Raw genomic sequence first — 21572 nt, 5'->3', positions numbered from 1 at the left:
AATCAATAACTAAGATAGTTTTTAGTTGCAGCCCTAGAAAATTGGAGAAAAAGGTAAAAAAAATTTAGTCTGATGCAAAAAAATTGATTTTCTGCTTGTGTGAATATTTTTAGGAAGTGTTGCTGTGTTTTTCTGAAAGGTCTTGGACCCAGACCAGGAAGATGAGGAAGACAGCGCTGTAGTCGTCACTGACGACGGAAACAAAACACAAAAGAAACTGAAGGATGATGATGACGAGGAACAAGATGAAGACATGGAGGTTACAGACTTTCCCTCTTCTGTAGTTTCACATAGTTTACAGATTTAGAGGCTGATTTAACAAAAATATTTTATGGCTAGCATAATGAGTCAGAGGACGGCTCTGATGAGGAGAGTGAGGAGGAGGAAAAAGAGATGGAGGAGGGAGAAGTGGACCAAAACTTTCGCCTTGAGTTAATGAAGGTCCTCCAGCAGCAGAATGCTCTGGTGAGTGATCCAGTCAGCACTTCTTGTCTGGTTCCAAGTCTAAACCTCTTCAGCTTATTTTTATAATGATATGCTGCTTATTTAGGCCACAGAGGAGGACGCCAGCAGCGATGAAGATCTGGATGATGAAGCTATGATGCAGCTCGATATGAGCCTGTCGGCGCTGTTCTCAGAACAAAAGAAGAAGATTCAGGCAAAGAAAAATGAGAAGATGAAGCTACAGAAAGAGAGGGTTCTGGTCCGGGACTTTAAGATTAAGGTAACTTACTCTCAACTAGAGCCGGCCAAGATGGCTTAAAAATGAAATCTCCAATCTTTTTTATACCACATTTGATTTTAATAAGTTTTCTTTTGTTGCTTTATTTTCTAAAAGAAAAAAAATGCAAATGACAAAAAAACAAATGTCAAAAGTGTTTTTTATTTCAATCATCTCAATATGAGTTGTATGAACTACGAGAAATTAATCATTATATTAGCAGAATTAAAAAGCAATTTTACAAGAAGTCTTAAAATTACAAAAAAAATTGTTTTAATGAGGAAAAAAAGTTTGGATAATTAATGTTTTGTTATTTGTTTATTGTTTTTCTTTCTTGTCTCTCTTTCTACCAAAAAGTGGATGACAGAACTCTTCAGTCTGGTGCATTGGTCTCAAATATCCCCTTTTTTGAAGGATAATTTTGTTTAGAGACATCGAATTTAAAATGTCTTCCAGTTCCAGTGCTAAATGTTAATTTAATTGATCTTTGAGAACCAAAGATCAATAATGTGCAGTGTCCTTGCATTATTTTGCCATTACCATTATATTATTAAAAAATGGTCCCAAAGCAATGATACTATTGTTTATCGCAATAACAATTTATTGTCCAGAATTTTAATTATTTTTTTTTGTTACAGGTCTTTTCATAATATTACGACTTTATTCTGGTAATCTTAAGACTGTATTCTCATTTTATGATGACTGTTGCTGTGTCAATTATATTTAGCAAAGAATGAGGAAAAACTGTTTCAAGCACCAAAGTAAGAATATATATTTATCAGTATTTATTTGAAGGCTTTATGTGTTTGAAGACTCTGCTTACTGAACACAGGAGAAAAAGAGCTTCTAGCAGAACACAGCACACAGTTTTATAGAAAAGGTTTCTAAAAGTGCCGTAAACTAATGGTGGTAGAGGGCCCCAATGGGTTAACTCGGGGACTCTCATCTGTTCGATGTGTTTTAATAAACTCCAGGTCACTTTCTTCTGTCAATTATTGGTTTATTCCATTTTAGATTGTCATACTTTAAACTTTGCAAGGACTGAAACACAGACTGACCAGGAAAAACAATGCACCAGTTCCAACAATCAACGGTACCACAACACTATCAACAGAAATTATGATGATGCAACCTCTTCCTCATACACACAAAGCCAGTAACCTTCCCATTCATACTTGGTGACAGCCACGCCCACATTGACGCACCCACCACCCGTGTGCTCCTATCATATCAATAATTACTTATTTCATTCACGATTTAATAACTTTTTTGTAATGCAGGATTCAGAGAAATAGATTCAGAAGACTCTCATGAGTACGTTCATTACACAAGAATCATGACACTGTTATGCATTGATTCAGTCAATAACCATAGTAATCTTAAAATTATGTATTGATTTACTCCTAACCATAGTGTCCTTAAAATTTTCCACAATATTGTTTTGTAATATTATGACTTTACCTTTGCTTAAAAAAAGAAAGAAAAGAACAATCTTAGCCAGACATTTTGTTGTAGAGTTCACCTGAATTCAACGTACAAATAAATAGAAGCTGTAAAAGATGCTTGTCAAACTAAATGGCAGCTCTGGGCGATCTGACATCACATTTATGAAAATCCAAGAAGTGCACTGGCGAAACAAAGATCAGATTTTCCAAAAATGAAATCTTCAAAGACTAAAAATTGATTAATCAATAACATTGATTTATTGCCCAACACTAATCTCATTGGTTGCTTCAGATGCCTGAAGTAGGGTATCAGTTAGTAGGGAAAATCTCTCATCACTGATAACATGTCCATTTCAGGTGTTGGACCTGGTTGAGGTGTTTGTGGCCCGGCAGGCCGGCAGCCCTCTCATTCTGGGTTTAGTGGAGCCACTGCTAAACATCATTGACAGAGGAATGAGTTCTGGGAGTGAGCAGCAGGAGCAGGACTTCCTCCGCAGAGCAGCAGATATCTTCAGGTAGAAACAGTCTCATCAGGCTCTGATCAGGATTATAATGGTTTGGGGTTTTTCATTATAGTTACTTTTATTCCATTGTGACTTATTAGTTTTAGTTAGTTTTTAGAGTGTGTTTGCTAGTTTTTATTGCCATATTTTTCGGACTATAAGGCGCACCGGATTATAAAACGCAGTATCAGTGAACAGATTTATTTTCATATATAAGATGCGCCGGATTATAAGGTGCGTAAAGCGAAACAAAATACGGTAGTCGGATAGGTCAGACTTTATTCAAATAATTTTTTATTTGAATAAATCAAAAATGATTTGATTTATCAATATTACAGTTATTGTAATATTGACAATAACTGTCAATATTACACAATAAAGTACACTCTCTTTTTCAATCATTCATCTTCTACGAATCCAAATAATCAATTTCATATCTGTTCAAAAGACTAATAAATAAACACCAAATGAAGGATAGTAGCTATAATTTCAATACGTTTTAGTTTATAAACACATAATATAGTTCAATTTAATTATAGTTTTTTTTTCCCCATTTATTAGCATTTTTATTTATTTCAGTTAAAAATGTTTCCTCAATTTTAGTTGTTGTTGTTTTGTTAGTTTTTCTTAATTATAATATCCTTTACTCAGATCTAATGCTACAGACATCTCTGGGTGTCGGTTTAAATACCACCAGGGACAAGTTTTCTGGGGGAAACACTGAGTGTGTATGATAATGGGTGGATGGATGCGGCTACCTTTTCATCAGAATAATCGACATATTCATTTATTACCAGAATAAATTAATAAAAAATAAATGATTTGCTCCCCTATAAGTAAAAATGAACGTTTAAAGAGGACTTTTAAAAGAGAACATAAATTTTCTCTCATCAAATATAATTATAACTGCTGGAAAAGGCAAAGGTAATTTTATTTATTTAGCACATTTTCAACAACAAGGCAATACAAAATGCTTTACAGGAATTAAAAAGAAATGCAAACAAATAACAAACCAAAGGAAAGAGCAAAAGAATAATAATAATATAATGTTAATCTAAAGTATGTAAACTAGATTCTCCTATTCAGGGTTGGTAGATGAGTATAAATAAGTATCCTCTGGTCTAATTCCTTTTTTGGGTTGGAGGAATAAGAATCAAACAAGTAGTTGTTAAGGTAGTTTTTCTGGATTCTAAGTTTGTTCTTGTCCCTGTTCTGGTGATGCTTCCCTAAGCTTTTGTTTGAAACTTTTGCAGCATTATAATTTAATAATCTAAAACCTAACTTGAACTTTTTCCTTTTCTTTTCCAGGAACCATTTGTGCAGGTCCAAAGTTTACTGCAGGACTGCCGGTGACAGGCAGGGGGAGCTCCACGACCTGCTGGACAAACTGATGGGCAAAGCCCAGAAGCTGTCAGACTCCTCTCTGTGTCTCTACTACTTCAGGTATGAGGCTACAGAAAATGATGATGAACTTTCTCACGTGCCTCCCTCCGTGTTTGTGAACACTCCTCTAATGACCCCCTCAAGGAAGAGCAGACTTCGGAAAGGAAAGCAGATTTTTTTTACTCGTTTGTGTGAATTCATTGCTTATGTTATGTTTCCCTTCAGTGCGTCTCTTTATGTGGTGAAGGTGCTGCGTGGCGCTCCAGCCACTGAGAACAAAGAGGAGTCTACAGCTGACGGAGCAACAGCATCAGTAAATAATGTACGTTTGCACACGTTGATCCGGTTCATGGTTGGATTTCACTTGTCGTGACCTTCTCACTGCAGGAGGCTGCTGTGTTTAAATTATTGGACAAGAGAATACAGGAAACACATGGTGCTTCACTCAACATTCAGATGGTTTACTTGGCAGCAGGTGTTAGCAGCTGACACTTTCCACACTGCAAAAACACAAAATCTTACCCAGTATCTTTGTCTACTTTCTAGTGCAATTATCTTATTACATTCAAAATTAAACAAAACTAACATACAAGTAAGTTAGTTAGTTTTGTTTTAAGTCAATAATTCCTTAATTATAAAAAGTACTAATTACAAGTGAAATAATCTGGGAGTAGAACAAGACATTTCTTACATTGTAAGTTCAAAACTCTTGTTCCATTAGCACAACATTTCTCACTGGGAGAGTTCAGAGGACAACAGGCAGAAATATCTACAAAAGGGAGATGTTTGCTTGAAGGTAAACTTAACACCTTAGATGCACAACAATACCAGTTTTATACTTTGAGCTATATGCAAACAACTGTCATGTGTAACATTAAAGCATACTTGGCTGCAAGCAGGTTTTTTGATGCTTTTACTCTAATATAAATACATGAAAAAACATTTATGTAACCTTTAAAATAAAATAACTATGTTTATTCATGCAGAATAACCAATAAGGATGTACAGTAATCCCTCGTTTATCGCGGGGGTTACGTTCCGAAAATGACCCGCGATAAGTGAAATCCGCGAAATGGAAAACTTTTTTTTTTTTACAATTAGCAACTATTACATGTATACAAATACAGTGACTGACGTGTAGGCCGTTTCACTGCTCTTCAGACTGGGCCGCTGCATCCTGACTGCGCTCTGCAGTGTTCTCTTCTTCTGAAACCCGCGGTGCAGGTGTGTTTGTCGGTCCAGGCCGTTTCGTCGACATTATGGGTTTAGGAGATGTTCGAAATTACAAGATAATTTGGCCAACTTAATGTAAATTTGCCAAGCTGTTTTATGTACGTACACATAACTGCACGAGATGACAAAATGATAGCACAATTCGTAGCATGTTTTGATACAAGAAGTGAGTTTTTAGCGAATCAGAATGCAGAGCACAATGCACCAAAAAAAAAAAAAAATGCATTATGAAAATCCGCGAAATAGCGAATCCACGATAAGTGAACCGCGAAGTGGCGAGGGATGCTCAGAAAAACACGTTATGACATATTAAAGAAATCTGTGCCTTCTGGGAGCCCCTACTGTATCAAATCAAGATAGGAATAATAGAAAGTTGGCCATTGAGGTAAAAAAAAAAAATTGCTTCCACTCCAGGGGGAAATCAGGTGACTGGGCCTCCATTGATGGCCACTCTTCTGTTCAGTGTTTCTGTTGACTTCTCTACAGCTCTGTGCTCCTGCCACCGCAGTATCAATTCAGACCTACACAGCACTGACCTTGCTGTGACTCTTGTCAGTTGGTCATTTAAATTTCTCAATGATTCATGTATGTCCGACCACTCGGCTTTGTAGCTAAATTTTTGTTGGCCCTCCGTTAATGTCCAAAATTCTTCCATTGTAACACTACAGTAGAGTGTTCATTTTGTAAAGCTAACACTCGTGCTTTAAATCAGTTGTTACTCTTTTGTTTTTGTTTGTACTACATGTTCATCCGCTAGGGGCACTGTTGTACTAGGAGTATATGTTTTTGCGTTTGTACTCTTTCAGTTGAGTCGTCTGTTTGTGTGTTGTACATGGCAGAATGAAATTTGAGCAAAGAAACAAGTTATTTTTACTGACTAACAATGGTAGCAGAGGATGGTTAGTAACTACAGAGTTCCACCAATGTTTGAAGAGCGAAAGCCTTACGAAAGCTGGAAAAATGAAGTCAACTTTTGGACGAGAGTTACAGATTTGGAGAAGAAAAAGCAAGCGCTTGCTGTCGCCCTGGCACTGTCTGGAAGAGCGCGTGACACGGCGATGGAAATTCCAGTAGACGATCTCAATAAAGACACTGGAATGACCACATTGTTCGCTTAACTAGATGACTTGTTCCTAAAAAACGAAAGGATCTATGAGGTGTACTTGGATTTTGACCGAATCATAAAAGAAGTTAACATGTCAATGGCGGACTATATTATTAATTTTGAGCAGCGTTTCTCACGCATGAAAAAATACAACATGGAGCATACCTGACTTGGCTTTTAAGCTTTTGGACACCGCGTGTTTGGACATAATGGACAGAAAGTTGACAGATGTAACATTTGCTTCTATGAAGTCCGCTTTGAAGAGAATATTTGGTGAGAAAAGAGGTGCGGCAGCAGAAGGCATTAGCCAGGAGTCTGTGTTTGCAACGGCGGCAAAAAGGCAAATACTGGCGGCAAAGTCCCCATCAGAAAACTCTGCAGCCCGGTACAAACCCGCTGGATAAGTACGGACGATGGTCAAAATGTGCAGTGTGCCAAAGTACTTTTCACTGGTTTAAAAACTGTCCGCACAAAGCATCAGCTTTGTGCGGACAGTGATGAAATTGCTGAGGATGCAAAAGACGTGGAAGAGTAAAATTTAACTCTGTACACCACAGAATCAACCACAGTGGTGGACAAGAGTGGCTGGACAACTACAGTACTGTACTACAAAAGAAAAATGTGAAGATTATGAAAGAGACAGAAACACAAAGTCACAGGCCCTTTGTTGGGTCTTTTTTCGTTCCCAACCTGCTAGGAATCAACCAGAGACTCAAGTTACTCTTCTGCAGAAGAGGGGAGAGAAGGCAGACATGGAGAACCACAGTCAAACAACTATCTGGGATCAACTCCGCTAGCTCTCACCTCTCAGCTGCTTTTTATTATCACATCACAAGGAAAAGAGGGTTGGGTTTCTTCACAGGATAGTTTCTTCACCCAGATAGTTTCGTCAGAGAACTCTGCCACTGGATGCTCTGGGACACTCTTACAATACACAAAGATGACACATCTATGACAGGCAGTTTGATAACGCCAGACAAGTGAGTGAGCATTTCTAATCTCCAAACAAACATTCAAAGAACAGTTAATAATGTACCACAAAAGAAAAGGGGCCAAAGAGAAAAACACAAAAGAATAATGATATGAAAACATATAAACAAATAATTTGAATAAACTTGGATAATAATTTTTCCAACACCCTTCAAGTTTGGAGATGGAAAAATCGTCTACTCCATCAAAAAGGTACAGATACCTGCTGAAATTGGCAACACAAAGTGAAATTTAGAAACTGAAGTAGTACCTGCTAACATCCCGCTGCTTCTGAGTAAAGCCTCATTAAAAAGGGCAGGGACTGTTTTGGACACGGAAAGAGACAGTGCAGTGATGTTCAACCAGCCTGTCAAACTGGACTGTACTAGTTCAGGTCATTACTGCATTAACATTGTGGACAGTGAAAATAGAAATTTTATTCACTCTGATAAGCTATTAGAAGCTACCGAGGAAGAAATACTGACTGCAACAGATGAGATGAATACAAGTGAAAAGATGAAAGTTCTGGAGAAACTTCATAAATAGTTTGGACACACCGCTGCTGATAAAATACAGACTTTTGACTAATTCTGGCAACAAGGACATAGAATGTGACAGCCTGCTGAAAAAGGTCGTGCACCAGTGTGAAGTGTGTCAAAAATATTGTAAGACCAAACCAAAACCTGTGGCAGGTTTTGGTTTGGTTTGTATGTAGATTGGCATCTACATACAATGAAACAGTTGCTGTAGATCTGCACGAACTTGAACCTGGGGTTTGGTAACTACACATTATTGACCAGTTCACCCGTTTCAGGGCTGGTAGTGTGTAACCACCAAGAGATCTTCTGAAATAGTCAAACGTTTTATCCACTATTGTTTCAGTGTGCATGGCCCACCTCCAAAATTGTTCAGTGACAATGGTGGTGAGTTTAATAACGAGGAAGTGAACTTTAATATTGAAGTTAAGACAACACCATAATCAAACTTTGACGGAGATCCTACTGAAAGTCAAAGCAAGTACTGGATGTGACTGGAGCACTGCCATGGACTGGGCCCTGATGGCAAAGAACTCTATGCAAAGTGTCCATGGATACAGCCCACATCAGCTGGTGTTTGGGCAGAATCCCAACCTGCCCTCTGTATTAATAGACAAAGCTCCAGCTCTAGAGGGCACCACAAGGAGCGAATGGGTTGCCAAGCACATTTCAGCCCTGCATGCTGCAAGAAAAACTTTACAAAAGCAGAATGTTCAGAAAGGATACGCACAGCACTAAAGAAACAGCTGCAGCCCATAGACGAGCAATATGAAACTGGAGACAAAGTCTTTTACAAAAGAGGGGATTGTCCAGAATGGAAATGACCAGGAATGGAGATTGGTCAAGATGGTGCAGTCGTTTTTGTTAGACACGGAGGCACCTGTGTCAGAGTGCATCAACTCAGATTGACAAAAGTTACCCATGAGAATGAAGCGCCTCAGATTACCTGCAATGAGGAGAACATTCAAGGACAACATGCAGTGGACATCATCGAAGAGAATGTAGGAGGAGACACTATTGCAGTAAATCTTGAGAATTATACTTTGCCTGACCCTGGAAATGCAGAGGCCAAGAGACAGCACAATGGGAACACCATTATAAAGACAGGTCAAATTGTGACATTCAGAAATACAGAGGGTGTCTCACAAAAAGCCAAAGTGTTGGGGTGTGCCAGCAAAGCAACTGGGAAATAAAGAACTGGTTTAACTTGGAGCTGCTTGAGCCTGCAGAAGTGGCTGGCAACAGTGAATCAGCTGATCTGTCACAGTTGGAGGATCTTCACGTCCAGGCAGATACTGAGGATATGGATACGCACAAGGATGTTTTTGTGAGTAAGGACATGTCGTTTGATGAAGCAAAGGAAAATGAAATAAAAAGTTAGAAACAGAACCAATTGTTTGAAGAAATTGAGGACAAAGAACAAAAGTCTATCTCCACTCATTGGGTGTGCACTATGAAGGAGACTGAAACTGGAATAATACCAAAAGCAAGACTTGTTGCATGAGGATTTAAGGAGCTACAAGTTTCTGACCTACAAAAGGACTCTCCAACCTGTGCCTCAGAGTCACTGAGACTCCTGGTGTCAGTTATATGTCAGAAAAAATGGGAACTTCACTCAATGGACATTAAATCTGCATTTTTACAAGGAATGTAACTGTCTAGAGACATTTTCATCAAACCTCCCCCAGAGGCCAATAAAACAGGTATGCTTTGGAAACTGAGAAAATGTGTGTATGGTTTAGCTGATGGTTCACTGTATTGGTGTAATAGGGTAAAAACCATCACGATTGAAGCAGAAGGCATCATGTCTAAGGTTGATCCTGCAGTTTTCTATTGGCTGGATGAGCACAAAAATGTAACTGGTGTTCTTGCTTGTCATGTTGATGATTTTATACGGGGTGGATCACACATGTTTGCAGAGTTGGTCATACCTCACCTGAGGTCAAAGTTTAATGTTGGTCATGAAGCACACAATAGCTTTTCCTATGTGGGGGTAGATCTTGTTACTGAAGGTAAGAAGGTACAAATACACCAAGAAGCATACATTCAGCACCTGCAGTCCATACACCTCTCACCCTCACGGGCAGCAGAGTCGGCTTCACCTCTCACTGAAAAGGAGACAGAGCAGCTCAGATCGAAGATAGGCCAACTTCTGTGGGTGGCAAGACAGAGCAGGCCTGATGCCATGTTTGATGCTAGTAATTTAGCATCTCGTCTCAAGCATGCTATAGTACAGACCATTAATGAAGCAAACAGAGTTGTGTGTAAGCTCAAGGCCCAGTCAGTTGAATTGAATTTTCAACACCTTGGGGAAGACAGTAACTTAAGGATGGTTACGTTCACTGATGCATCCTTTGGAAATCTTTCAAATGGGTGTACTCAAGGTGGGCACTTCATTGTTTTGATGAGTGATAATGGGCGGTTCTCCCATTTCATGGCAGTCAAAGAGAATTAAGAGAATTGTCAGAAGCACACTGGCAGGTGAAATACACGCTATGTCTGAGGGGATTGATAATGCCATTTTTCTTTCCACACTCTTTTATGAACTCGGTGCTGGTAGTACTACTTGTCCTCCACCTATAATCTGTGTGACTGATAATTTCTCTCTTGGTTAATTTCTCTCAAGGTTATGCTTGGAAATCAGTTCAATTAAAGAGCTGATTCAAATTAAGAAAGTTCAAGTGTTGTGGTCTCAAACAAAAGACCAACTTGCAGACTATTTAACAAAGAAGGGAGCATCCACAACTTCCATCCTTAAGGCTCTTTATGAAGAACTTTGGATTCTTCAATAAATTCATTTACAAGATGTTTCACATTTTATCATGTTGAAACTGTTCTAGCAAAATCCTTAATGGCTGTGCTTTGTCATGAGTCTTAATATACAGTGGGGCAAAAAAGTATTTAGTCAGCCACCAATTGTGCAAGTTCTCCCACTTAAAAAGATGAGAGGCCTGTAATTTTCATCATAGATATACCTCAACTATGAGAGACAAAAGGAGAAAAAAAAATCCAGAAAATCACATTGTCTGATTTTTAAAGAATTTATTTGCAAAATATGGTGGAAAAGAAGTATTTGGTCAATAACAAAAGTTCATCTCATTACTTTGTTATATAGCCTTTGTTGGCAATGACAGAGATCAAACGTTTTCTGTAAGTCTTCACAAGATTTTCACACACTGTTGCTGGTATTTTGGCCCATTCCTCCATGCAGATCTCCTCTAGAGCAGTGATGTTCTGGGGTTGTTGCTGGGCAACACGGACTTTCAACTCCCTCCAAAGATTTTCTATGGGGTTGAGATCTGGAGACTGGCTAGGAAGCCACTCCTTCGTTACCCGGACAGTGTGTTTGGGATCATTGTCATGCTGAAAGACCCAGCCACGTTTCATCTTCAATGCCCTTGCTGATGGAAGGAGGTTTTCACTCAAAATTTGACGATACATGGCCCCATTCATTCTTTCCTTCACACGGATCAGTCACCCTGGTCCCTTAGCAGAAAAACAGCCCCCAAGCATGATGTTTCCACCCCCATGCTTCACTGTAGGTATGGTGTTCTTTGGATGCAACTCAGCATTCTCTCTCCTCCAAACACGACGAGTAGAGTTTTTACCAAAAAGTTCTATTTTGGTTTCATCTGACCATATGATATTCTCCCAGTCATCTTCTGGATCATCCAAATGCTCTCTGGCAAACTTGAGACGGGCTTTGACATGTACTGGCTTAAGCAGGGGAACACGTCTGGCACTGCAGGATTTGAGTCCCTGGTGGCGTATTGTGTTACTGATGGTAGCCTTTGTTACTTTGGTCCCAGCTCTCTGCAGGTCATTCACCAGGTTCCCCCGTGTGGTTCTGGGATTTTTGCTCACCGTTCTTGTGATCATTTTGACCCCACGGGGTGAGATCTTGCGTGGAGCCCCAGATCGAGGGAGATTATCAGTGGTCTTGTATGTGTTCCATTTTCTAATAATTGATCCCACAGTTGATTTCTTCACACCAAGCTGTTTACCTATTGCAGATTCAGACTTCCCAGCCTGGTGCAGGTCTATAATTTTGTTTCGGGTGTCCTTTGACAGCTCTCTAGTTTTGGCCATGGTGGAGTTTAGAGTTTGACTGTTTGAGGTTGTGGACAGGTGTCTTTTATACTGATAATGGGTTCAAACAGGTGTCATTAATACAGGTAACAAGTGGAGGACAGAGGAGCCTCTTAAAGAAGATGTTACAGGTCTATGAGAGCCAGAAATCTTGCTTGTTTGTAGCTGACCAAATACTTATTTTCCACCATATTTTGCAAATAAATTCTTTAAAAATCAGACAATGTAATTTTCTGGATTTTTTTTCTCCTTTTGTCTCTCATAGTTGAGGTATATCTATGATGAAAATTACAGGCCTCTCTCATCTTTTTAAGAGGGAGAACTTCCACAATTGGTGGCTGACTAAATACTTTTTTGCCCCACTGTAAATATATATAAATAATATAAGTTGTTTTTTTTACCGATCTCTTATATTTTGCTGAAAAGTTATTTGTAAGTTAGATTTGTCTTATTTTAAGTGTCCTAACATATTTGCATTACAAACTAGACAAAAATACTGTATTGATGTTGCATGCGGTTTTCACGTGTTTGTAATTTTAGCCCAGATGCATCCTTTGCTATGACTGATCAATCACACTTGTTGATAAATGTTCTGCCAGTGATTGTTTGGCAACAGATTATTTCTCTACGTGGGATTTCCTTTCCTATCTTTGAATATATGTACTCTTTCTAAATAATATGATTCTAAATATTTTTATTCTAATTATGCAAATGCAACAAAAAATATATTTATTTTTGAAGATTTTACACATTTCAATTGGGAAAGAAGGCAAACATTGTGGAGAATGCTGTACATAATATGATGTTTGCTAATTATTGTCCTCAGCCCAATATAAACTGCATAATTGACAATAGAAACAGTTGCTGCCTCTCTCACACATTTTCACAGTGACTTTACAGCTGAAGAATGAAGCTGCTGTCAGATGCCTTCAAAAGTGTCTGAAATTAATTGAAAAGAATCTCATGAAAGGGGATCCTGACATTTTTAACATTAAAATAAAAAATATCTCCAGTGTTTTCAATAAATTAGTTTATTATTAGCCAGAGATGACAGCTTTTACTTCCCCAGGTTTTAAGGTATTTCTCTACAACAATAAAACAAACGTTCTTAAGTGTTAAAAGAAAACTCTATTATATAATATATACTTTTTTTTTTCTTTTTTTTTTTTTTTTTTACATTTTCACCATCAAACACTGATTTTGTCTAGATTGCTGAATTATTTAAAGTTTTTTTAAGTGGAATATTATTATTTTTGTTCTATTTTCTAAAATGAAACAGCATCTAGATTAATCACACTAAGGTGAATACAGATAAATTGTAACAACAATTGAGGGTAACAACCATCAAGCCATAATTTTTATAGTTGATAGACAAAAAAAGCTATTTAATTTAAAATGTTTTGGCCATGTTATGACCGACACAATCATGAACATGATTACTGGGCTCTATGAGTAGAGTAGTCGTCTTGTGATCGGAATGTTGTGGGTTCAATTCCAGCCACATGTTGATGAACCACTGAGGACTTAACCCCAAATTGCCTACTGAGCTGTGTATTTGTGGGTGAATGTGACTCTAGTGTAAAGCACTTTGAGTGTTCAAAATGATTGGAAAATCACTAAGTTCAGTCCATTTAATTTGTCCGGTAGGACAAATTTCACTAGGCAACAAAAAATGGTGGTCTAGAAAAAAAATATTTTTTGGGAGGGCTGGTTTTTAGGCACCAGTCATCTATATTCATCAGTAATAAGACTGAGCGCACTAAAAGGACCAGGGCTGGGAATAGAACTTGAACAGCTCCATCAAACTCTATAGCCCTAGCATATGGGTCACCTACAGCTGCTCCATGGACCAATTGGGCAAGAAATAATTAAATATTTCCGTTTTATGTATTATTTGAGTCTGGAGGATCTTTCATTTTGAAAATCCTTTAACCGGGTTCTCTTGGTTACATCTTGCACACCAACATTGGGGCCACAAGCAGCAAAATGAGTAAGAAACAGATCAAATGTCTTTGGAAAGTTTCTTCGCGAAGGGAAAAAGTTTCAAAGAGACAGGAGAATGGATTTATCCCGGTAGGTTATTCCCACATTCCAAACCCGCTCTGCATAATATGCGGTGACCGGCTCCCTAATGAGGGAATGAAGCCTTCAAACTGCTTCACCACATAGAAACCAAGCACTCTGTGCATAAGCAACACTTCAGCTGTCGTTGTCTCTCATCACTCCCAGATGGACCGTCTGGTTGCAGAGAAACAAGCTCAGGGCTCCCATTAGTCTTTATTGTGAGTTAAAATTTTCACAAAAGTAAAATGTTTGTTTCTGTGGCTGGTCTGTATCTTATTTTGAAGGGTTATGTAAACATTACCATAGCAACCAGAGTCAGAGAGCATTAGGGCAGTGGTCCAGACGAGATAAGAGGAGTAGGGCTTTTGAGTTTTAGGTCTGGTTTGTCGGCCGATTTTCCAAACTTCGGTGACCACACACGACACGAGCTGATAAAAGTTCCACACGAACTGATTCCACTCACCAACATCTCCATTGTAGAAGAAAATCCAGTAAAACCCCCAACATACCATACGTGAATTTAGAATAATCAAACATGAATGACAATGTAGAAGCAGTAGTGATAGTTTGTGGACTCATGTTAAGCGATAAAAGACGTAACAAAAAGAAAAGGCGTTTGATAAAAGTCAGCGGGAGCAGCCGCTCTATTCGCTACACTATTTGGAGGTGAGTTATGTTTTTTTCTACTTAACACTTTTAAGTGAATAAACGTAACCACTTATAATAAACATATATAAAAATGACCTTTATATATAGTAATAAACATTTCCACATATCACCTCCGATGTCCACCGGACTCTCAGTTGCCATGTCAATTGTTTGGGATTCCCCTCCGTTCTTACGTCGCCGCGCTTTCTGATTGGCTACCTGTCACATTCAACAGGCTGCGTTCTCGCTCCCTGTCAGGGAAAGCCCCACAGGCTGCAATAATTGGGCCAAGACAATTTTCACACCACCACGTAACACACCACACACTGTAGGTAGGACGTTGTAAAATTGTCTTAAAGGAAAAATTGGGGAAGAAAAAAAAAGGCTTTAGCGGAATCACCAACATGCAGAAGAATTATCTGATGTCCCCCCACAACCCTCACACACACAACAATTTGATTTGAAAATTACCTCACCTCAACCCCACTTCCCGGCTGCAGCAAAAATTGCCAGGTTTTGACCGGTCCGCAGTAATATAAAGGTCATTATTTCAATAATCGATTAATCTGATTGTTTCAACCCTAATTCAAATATATTGACATTCACCAGCTGCTCATACATAGAATTAGAAAATCTGCTGTGAATCTCTTGGTACATTTAAAAAAAACAAACTCATTTACAGGTAAAAACTGAAGAGAAAGTGAAGAAGTTTCAGTGAGAGCAGCTCTGACAGACAGGAACAAGATGGTTAGTGTACAGCAGAGCGGCACATCTGATGGGCTTTTTTCCCCCTGGCTGTCATTTTATCCTGTCATGAGTGGGAAGTGAGCCAGCAGGAAGGATTTCAGGACTCTGAAGCAGCTAAATGGGAGTCTAGCTTGACTTGTCTGAATTTAAAGCTTTCTCTTTCTGCCAACTTCTCAGACAGAAAGTCTGAACCTCACGCCTGTCTCATGTCGTGTTTAATCACAGCCGAAGTTTATGGGGAACGTGGATGTGGATCGGGTGTCGAGCCTCTTCAGAGAGGCTCTGATCTCTTTCATGAGCCGGAGGAAGAGCCCTCTGACCTCTCAGATGTTCACCGACCTGTTCACCAGATTCCCTGTGAGTCCAGGCACACATCTTTACTCATAGTGTCTCATTCGGAGCATAAATGACACTTTGTAATGCTTGGTCCAGGTTTTTTGTGTGAACCTCCTGGATACGGCTGTGCAGCACATCACATCAGGACTCCGGGAACATCAGCAGGTAAAATCCTTCCCAAACACAAAATACGGTATGAATAAAACCAAACACTGATAATTTAACATTTAGCATGAACAAATTCTTATTTGTATTCAAACTGGCAAAAATCAAATAAGAGTGAATTAATTGACCTAAATTGATTACAAGGAACATAACTCTTGCTTTCATGGATCTCATTTCATATGTAGTGTCAAGCGTGTGTGTTGGTCCTGCGGGCGATGCAGAGCAAAGACATCCAGCAGCTTCTGAGCACCTATGAGTGGACCCAGCTCTGTGAGAAGGTATCAGCGCAGCTGGTTTTGGTAAGGCAACACATCTCCACCAAATTGATGAAATCCATCAGTGAAGATCCAGTCTAAATCCCACTTCTATAGCCTGGTAGGATGCAACCTAACCAGGGTAACTTGGTTTGATTGGGGACCTAAATTGTTAGATTTTCTGCTGTGATACCTTGCTTCTTTGTTTTGGTTGACTTTACCCGGAATGCCCTGTGCTATAATCCGCTTGCTGCTTCTGGAGCAGTTTGCAGTCCACTTGGCATTCACATATGCATTCAAACCATATCAGAATTCACTCCAACTGAAGTGAGACCTGTGTTTTTTAGACAGAGCTCCTGGTTGGCTTTTCAGATCAGTCAACATAACAAAGTTTGCTGGACAATAAATTGTCCCAAGAGTTGTTGCAATAAAAATAATATTGTTTGAGAACATTTTCAAGTAGTACTGAATACTCCAGTTTTTGGTAGAAAGAAAGAGAAACTCGTTAAAAACAAATAATCATGCAAGTGGATATTATAGGGCTTGCTTCAATTTACCGTGCAGTTAATTGATTTTTTGCTTATTGCGATAGGCTTACTTGTGCATTCACTCTTCCCAAAACAAACCAGACTTTCTAGATCTGCCTCCTCCTGTTTAAATTCTGTCCCTCTCTGCTTGTGGAAATGATTGAAAGTCTTATTCATGCACACAAGGCAGCCGCTGCACACCGTGATTCCTCTTTGATCAGACATATTTATTCAAATGCAAGCTTCAAGCCTGTTTGCGTTCTAATTACATTAATCTGGAACCTTTATGAGATTGCATAGTGCAGTGATAAATGATAATTGGAGGTGCTGCTCCTCTCGCTGTCCTCCTTGTGTCCTCCAGAGAGCGGCGGGTGAAGACATGCGTAATTACATGCTCCTGTAAATCGTCCCAGAACAGCTCCTCCTCTGGTGCCTTTGCTCCTGAAATAAACGCAAGAACAGAACAATCCTGTCCTCCTTAACTGTCTTCTCTGTCCTTGATTTCTGAGAGTTTCCTACATATTTATTTTGAAAGTAAGATAAAAAAACGTTTTTTGTAGTTCCAAATAATGTTTTTAAGTTTCTGTTTTTGATTAAAAAGTGCAAAGATAAGCTTGTTTTAAACAACTTATTTTGATATTTGATATTTGTGATTATGATTCTAATCATAGTCATAATGATTATGGTTAATAATCATTAATTAATCCTAATCATTATGATTATAATGAACTTTTAAAGTTTTTGTTGAAAATTTAAAAAGGGCAAATACATGGAGACAAATCTGAAATGCACAAAGTTCAAATTAAGTTAAAATGTATATCCATAAAATATGGGTATCAAATGCTTCAAATGAAATATTATCACAAATGCAAGGTCTCTTAAAGGGGTGAGGGCCCATTCTACCAGGAGCATGGCCACCTCTTGGGCTTTGTTCCGCAGTTTGTCAGCCCAGGACATCTGTGCTCCAGCTAGTTGGGCTACACCGCACATGTTTGTGAGGTTTTATAGGCTGGATGTGGCCCAGTCATCATTGGTGCACACAGTGCTTGGGGTTGGCTCATCAGGCTCCACCTGAGTCCTGGATTGTATGAATTGCTGCCAAGCATTGCTTTGGGGTCCGCAGGCAATTGGGAGTTGGCCATATCTCCCATAATGAAACACCAAACAAAGCTAGAAAAAGAACGTTACTTAACGTAACCTTGGTTCTTTGATAACGGAGTGAGGTGTTTCAGGGTTAGGGTAGGTCGGCCGAGATATTGAAGGGTAGGTGGAGCCACGGTCACAGCTCAACCTGTCTGTCACGAATGTCGATGATGTCATTGGAGCTTCCATAGTTGGGTCACGCTGAGGCAATTCCCATAGTGAAACACCTCATTCTGTTATCAAAGAACCAGGGACTACGTTAAGTAACTCAACTTTTTTTAAGTGTTTTTTAGAATTACTTGTCTCTTCCAGCAACCATTGTATAGCGCAGGTCTGCTTGGGTTGCTTGGTAATGGGACCAGGTAACGCCACAGTGCCCATTGATTGTGACTTAACAATCGGGAGGTTTTAGAAATGGCTTGTTTTGCAGACAGACCCAAACAGAAGTATAAAAACTCCAAACTGTAAATTTTGCTTGAAAGGTTCCCTTTAATGGTTTGTCTTGAACATTTCAAGACAAACTTTGAAATGTAGGTTCTGCTAATTATGTCGGTCATAATTAGCAGGACCAACATGAATTGAAATATAACGTCTCTTTTGTGTTCTGCCTCCAGAGTCTGGGTCAGGTCGGCCAAGCTGAGAGCAAGGTGGCCAAAGAGAAGCTGGTCAAAACCCTGGAGCTCTGTCAGTTTGTGGTCAAGCACATTCACCAGCAGGTGGGTGGGCTCATGGATCAAATAAATCTGGAATCAAAAAGAGAAAAAATCAACAGAGTGCAGTTTTTGTGTTTTCTAATTGTGCAGAAATTGTTTGTGGACCTGGAACAGCTAAAGAAGGCCCTGCAGTCCCTGACCAGCAATGTCTCGTTCAAGAAGACGGGAAAACTGCAGGACACCTACTGGGCCGTGATGAAACACTTAGGAGTGATGTAAATCATAGAGATTTTTTATAAACACAATTTTTTGTATTAATAGTCGGGCTGCAACTAACAATTATTTTAGTAATTGATTATTGTATTAATTATTCAGATGATTAATCGGATAAAATTGGCCCATTCTGCAGATTTTTTACATAATCCCTTAAATTTTGAGACAATATTAGAAATGCATTAAACGATGCAAATAAACACAAATGAATTTTTTTTAAAATAAGAAAATAAAAATTTTATTGCCTAAACTTCAATTTGTTTTAATTAACCAATTAACAATTGGATAATAAAAGATACTTTATAAATATTTTTGCAAGATTTGAAACAAATGAAGCTATGTCACTTGAGGAGTTTTGGGTTGAACATATTTGCCGTTAAAAAGATATATAAATTCAAAATATGTTTATATTTATGTACAGTTTTGGCTTACCTTCTGCTTCAAGTACGTTGTCCCCTCAGCAATTGGCCTTTTTTTCCGTCCATCCATTTTCTTCCGCTTTATCTGGGGTCGGGACGCAGTGTTAGCAGCTTAAGAAGGGAGGCCCAGACTTTCCTCTCCTCAGCCACTTCTTTCAGCTCCTCCAGAGGAATCCCAAGGCGTTCTCAGGCCAGCTGAGAGACATAGTCCCTCCAGCGTGTCCTGGGTCTTCCCCGGGGCCTCCTCCCGGTGGGACGTGCCCAGAACACCTCACCAGAGAGGCATCCAGGAGGCATCCTGACCAGATGCCCGAGCCACCTCAACTGGGTCCTCTCGACATGAAGGAGCAGCGGCTCTACTCTGAGTCCCTCCCAGATGACTGAGCTTCTCACCCTATCTCTAAGGGAGAGCCTAGACACCCTACGGAGAAAACCCATTTCGGCCGCTTACATCCGCAATCTCGTTCTTTTGGTGATGACCCAAACTTCATGACCATAGATGAGGGTGGGAACGTAGATCGACCAGTAAATCTAGAGCTTCGCTTTTTGACTCAGTCTCTCTTCACCATGACAGACTGGTACAGCGCCCGCTTCACAGCAGACATCCGATTCTGTCCATAAAAGTAATGAACAGAATCGGTGACAAAGGGCAGCCCTGGCGGAGTCCAACCCTCACCGGAAATGAGCCCGACTTACTGCCAGTAATGCGGACCAGACTCTGACACCGGTCATACAGGGACCTGACAGCCCGTATCAAGGAGCCCGGTACCCCATACTCCCGGAGAACCCCCCACAGGGCTCCCCGAGGGACACGGTCAAACACCTTCTCCAAGTCTACAAAATACATGTAGAACAGTTGGGCACCCTCCAGGACCTGCTGAGGGTGTAGAGCTGGTCCAGTGTTCCACGACCAGGACGAAAACCACACTGCTCTTCCTGAAGCTGAGGTTCAACAATCCGACAGACCCGCCTCTCCAGGACCCCTGAATAGACCTTGCCATGGATTAAAGCCCGGCCATCAGGCACTTGCCATTGTGCGCCCCCTCCAGGCCTGGCTCCAGAGTGGGGCCCCAGTGACCAACGTCGGGGCGAGGGAACACCAAGTCCAAAGTTCTTTTCCGTCATAAGGGTCCTCGGGCTGCGCTTTGTCTGGTCCCTTACCTAAGACCTGTCTACCTTGCGTGACCCTACCAGGGGCATAGAGCCCCAGACAGCAGAGCTCCTAGGGCACTCAAACCCCTCCACCACAATAAGGTGGCAGCCCAAAGAGAGGTGGCCTTTTTTCAGTCTGTATATTTAATTTAACAATTTATCAATTACTAAATTAGATAATTATTTTAATAATTGATTAATCACAATTAATTGTTCCAGCCCTAATTTACAGTCTGGTGTAGCTTATAAAAATGATCATTTCATTTGGTTGTAACTTTTATATTTTGCTTCTAGGAAGCCCAAAGTTAACAAGACAAAACCCAACAAGGACAGTGAGCAGGAGGCCGCTCCCAAGAAGATCAAAGGTTTCCTGCCAGAAACAAAAAAACGTAAAAAGTGCAACAAGCCTGTTTTGGAGCCAGCGGGGGAGAAGTCGGCCCCGGCCACCAAGCCAGGGGAGCAGAAAGGAATGGCCAAAAAGAAACAAGACAAGAAGACTAAACAGAAACGACCGGCCGATGGTTCTGCTGCTTCACAGACCAACCCGGCCAAGAAGAGCAAAACGCAACCTGACAGGAAAGCTGGCAAAAAGAAACCCAAGCAGAAGAAGGGAGGAGAGGAAATATAATATAAATTGAAACAGAAAATAGCATTTTAAATGAAAGCTTTTTGTTTCTTTATTGCTACCACATCAGGTTGAACTGTATGTTTACTCCAATATTTACAAAATAAAAAGTGATTTGTAGGAAGTGTGGTGAAAGATTATTTTTCCTAACGTGACTGCTGTTGATTAAAAAAAACCCCTGAAAAATAAAAATATACTTCTCTGTATATTTTTATGCAGAGAAGTATAAAAATATACTTCCCTATATACGGAGAATTATATTTAAATACTTCTCTGTATATAAAATCCACCAGTTTCTCATAACTTCAGCTTCATCATAATATTCTATTCAGCATTAAATTAAATTCTCAATTCTGGATTTGCGCTGCTCAGGGTGGCAGCCCTTTGGAGTAGCTCTGTATTTTCAGTGAGATTTTTTTCATTTTTCAAGCTTTCGTTTCTGCCTTTCTGAGGGAAATATTGCTTTACTTTGGACAATTATTCTTTCTTGTCTTTGATGCTGTGTAGTTGGACAGATTTTTGCCAATACTTTTCATACTTTGCTCTTTTTATCTTTGGAATCAATAAGGTAGCCTATTTTTA

At 39.6% G+C, this 21572-nt stretch overlaps 1 protein-coding gene across 1 annotated transcript in view; it reads left to right on the top strand.

Annotated features, from left to right (window-relative positions):
• mybbp1a (MYB binding protein (P160) 1a) overlaps positions 1-21114 on the top strand; it is a 56411-nt gene extending 35297 nt beyond the window's left edge. The window contains exons 16-27 of the mRNA XM_044141567.1: positions 140-259; positions 340-465; positions 551-724; positions 2524-2681; positions 3978-4112; positions 4278-4374; positions 15669-15800; positions 15876-15944; positions 16130-16243; positions 18483-18584; positions 18672-18796; positions 20660-21114. Coding sequence (XP_043997502.1) covers positions 140-259; positions 340-465; positions 551-724; positions 2524-2681; positions 3978-4112; positions 4278-4374; positions 15669-15800; positions 15876-15944; positions 16130-16243; positions 18483-18584; positions 18672-18796; positions 20660-20993 — 1686 coding nt within the window. The 3' untranslated portion in view covers positions 20994-21114. The remainder of the gene's footprint in view (positions 1-139; positions 260-339; positions 466-550; positions 725-2523; positions 2682-3977; positions 4113-4277; positions 4375-15668; positions 15801-15875; positions 15945-16129; positions 16244-18482; positions 18585-18671; positions 18797-20659) is intronic.
• The last annotated feature ends 458 nt before the right edge of the window (positions 21115-21572 follow it).

Source organism: Gambusia affinis, linkage group LG15, assembly GCF_019740435.1.
Source record: "Gambusia affinis linkage group LG15, SWU_Gaff_1.0, whole genome shotgun sequence".
Classification (NCBI taxonomy): domain Eukaryota; kingdom Metazoa; phylum Chordata; class Actinopteri; order Cyprinodontiformes; family Poeciliidae; genus Gambusia; species Gambusia affinis.
The sequence above is the reverse complement of the archived record's forward strand: the minus strand, read 5'-3'. Positions and strand labels throughout refer to the sequence as shown.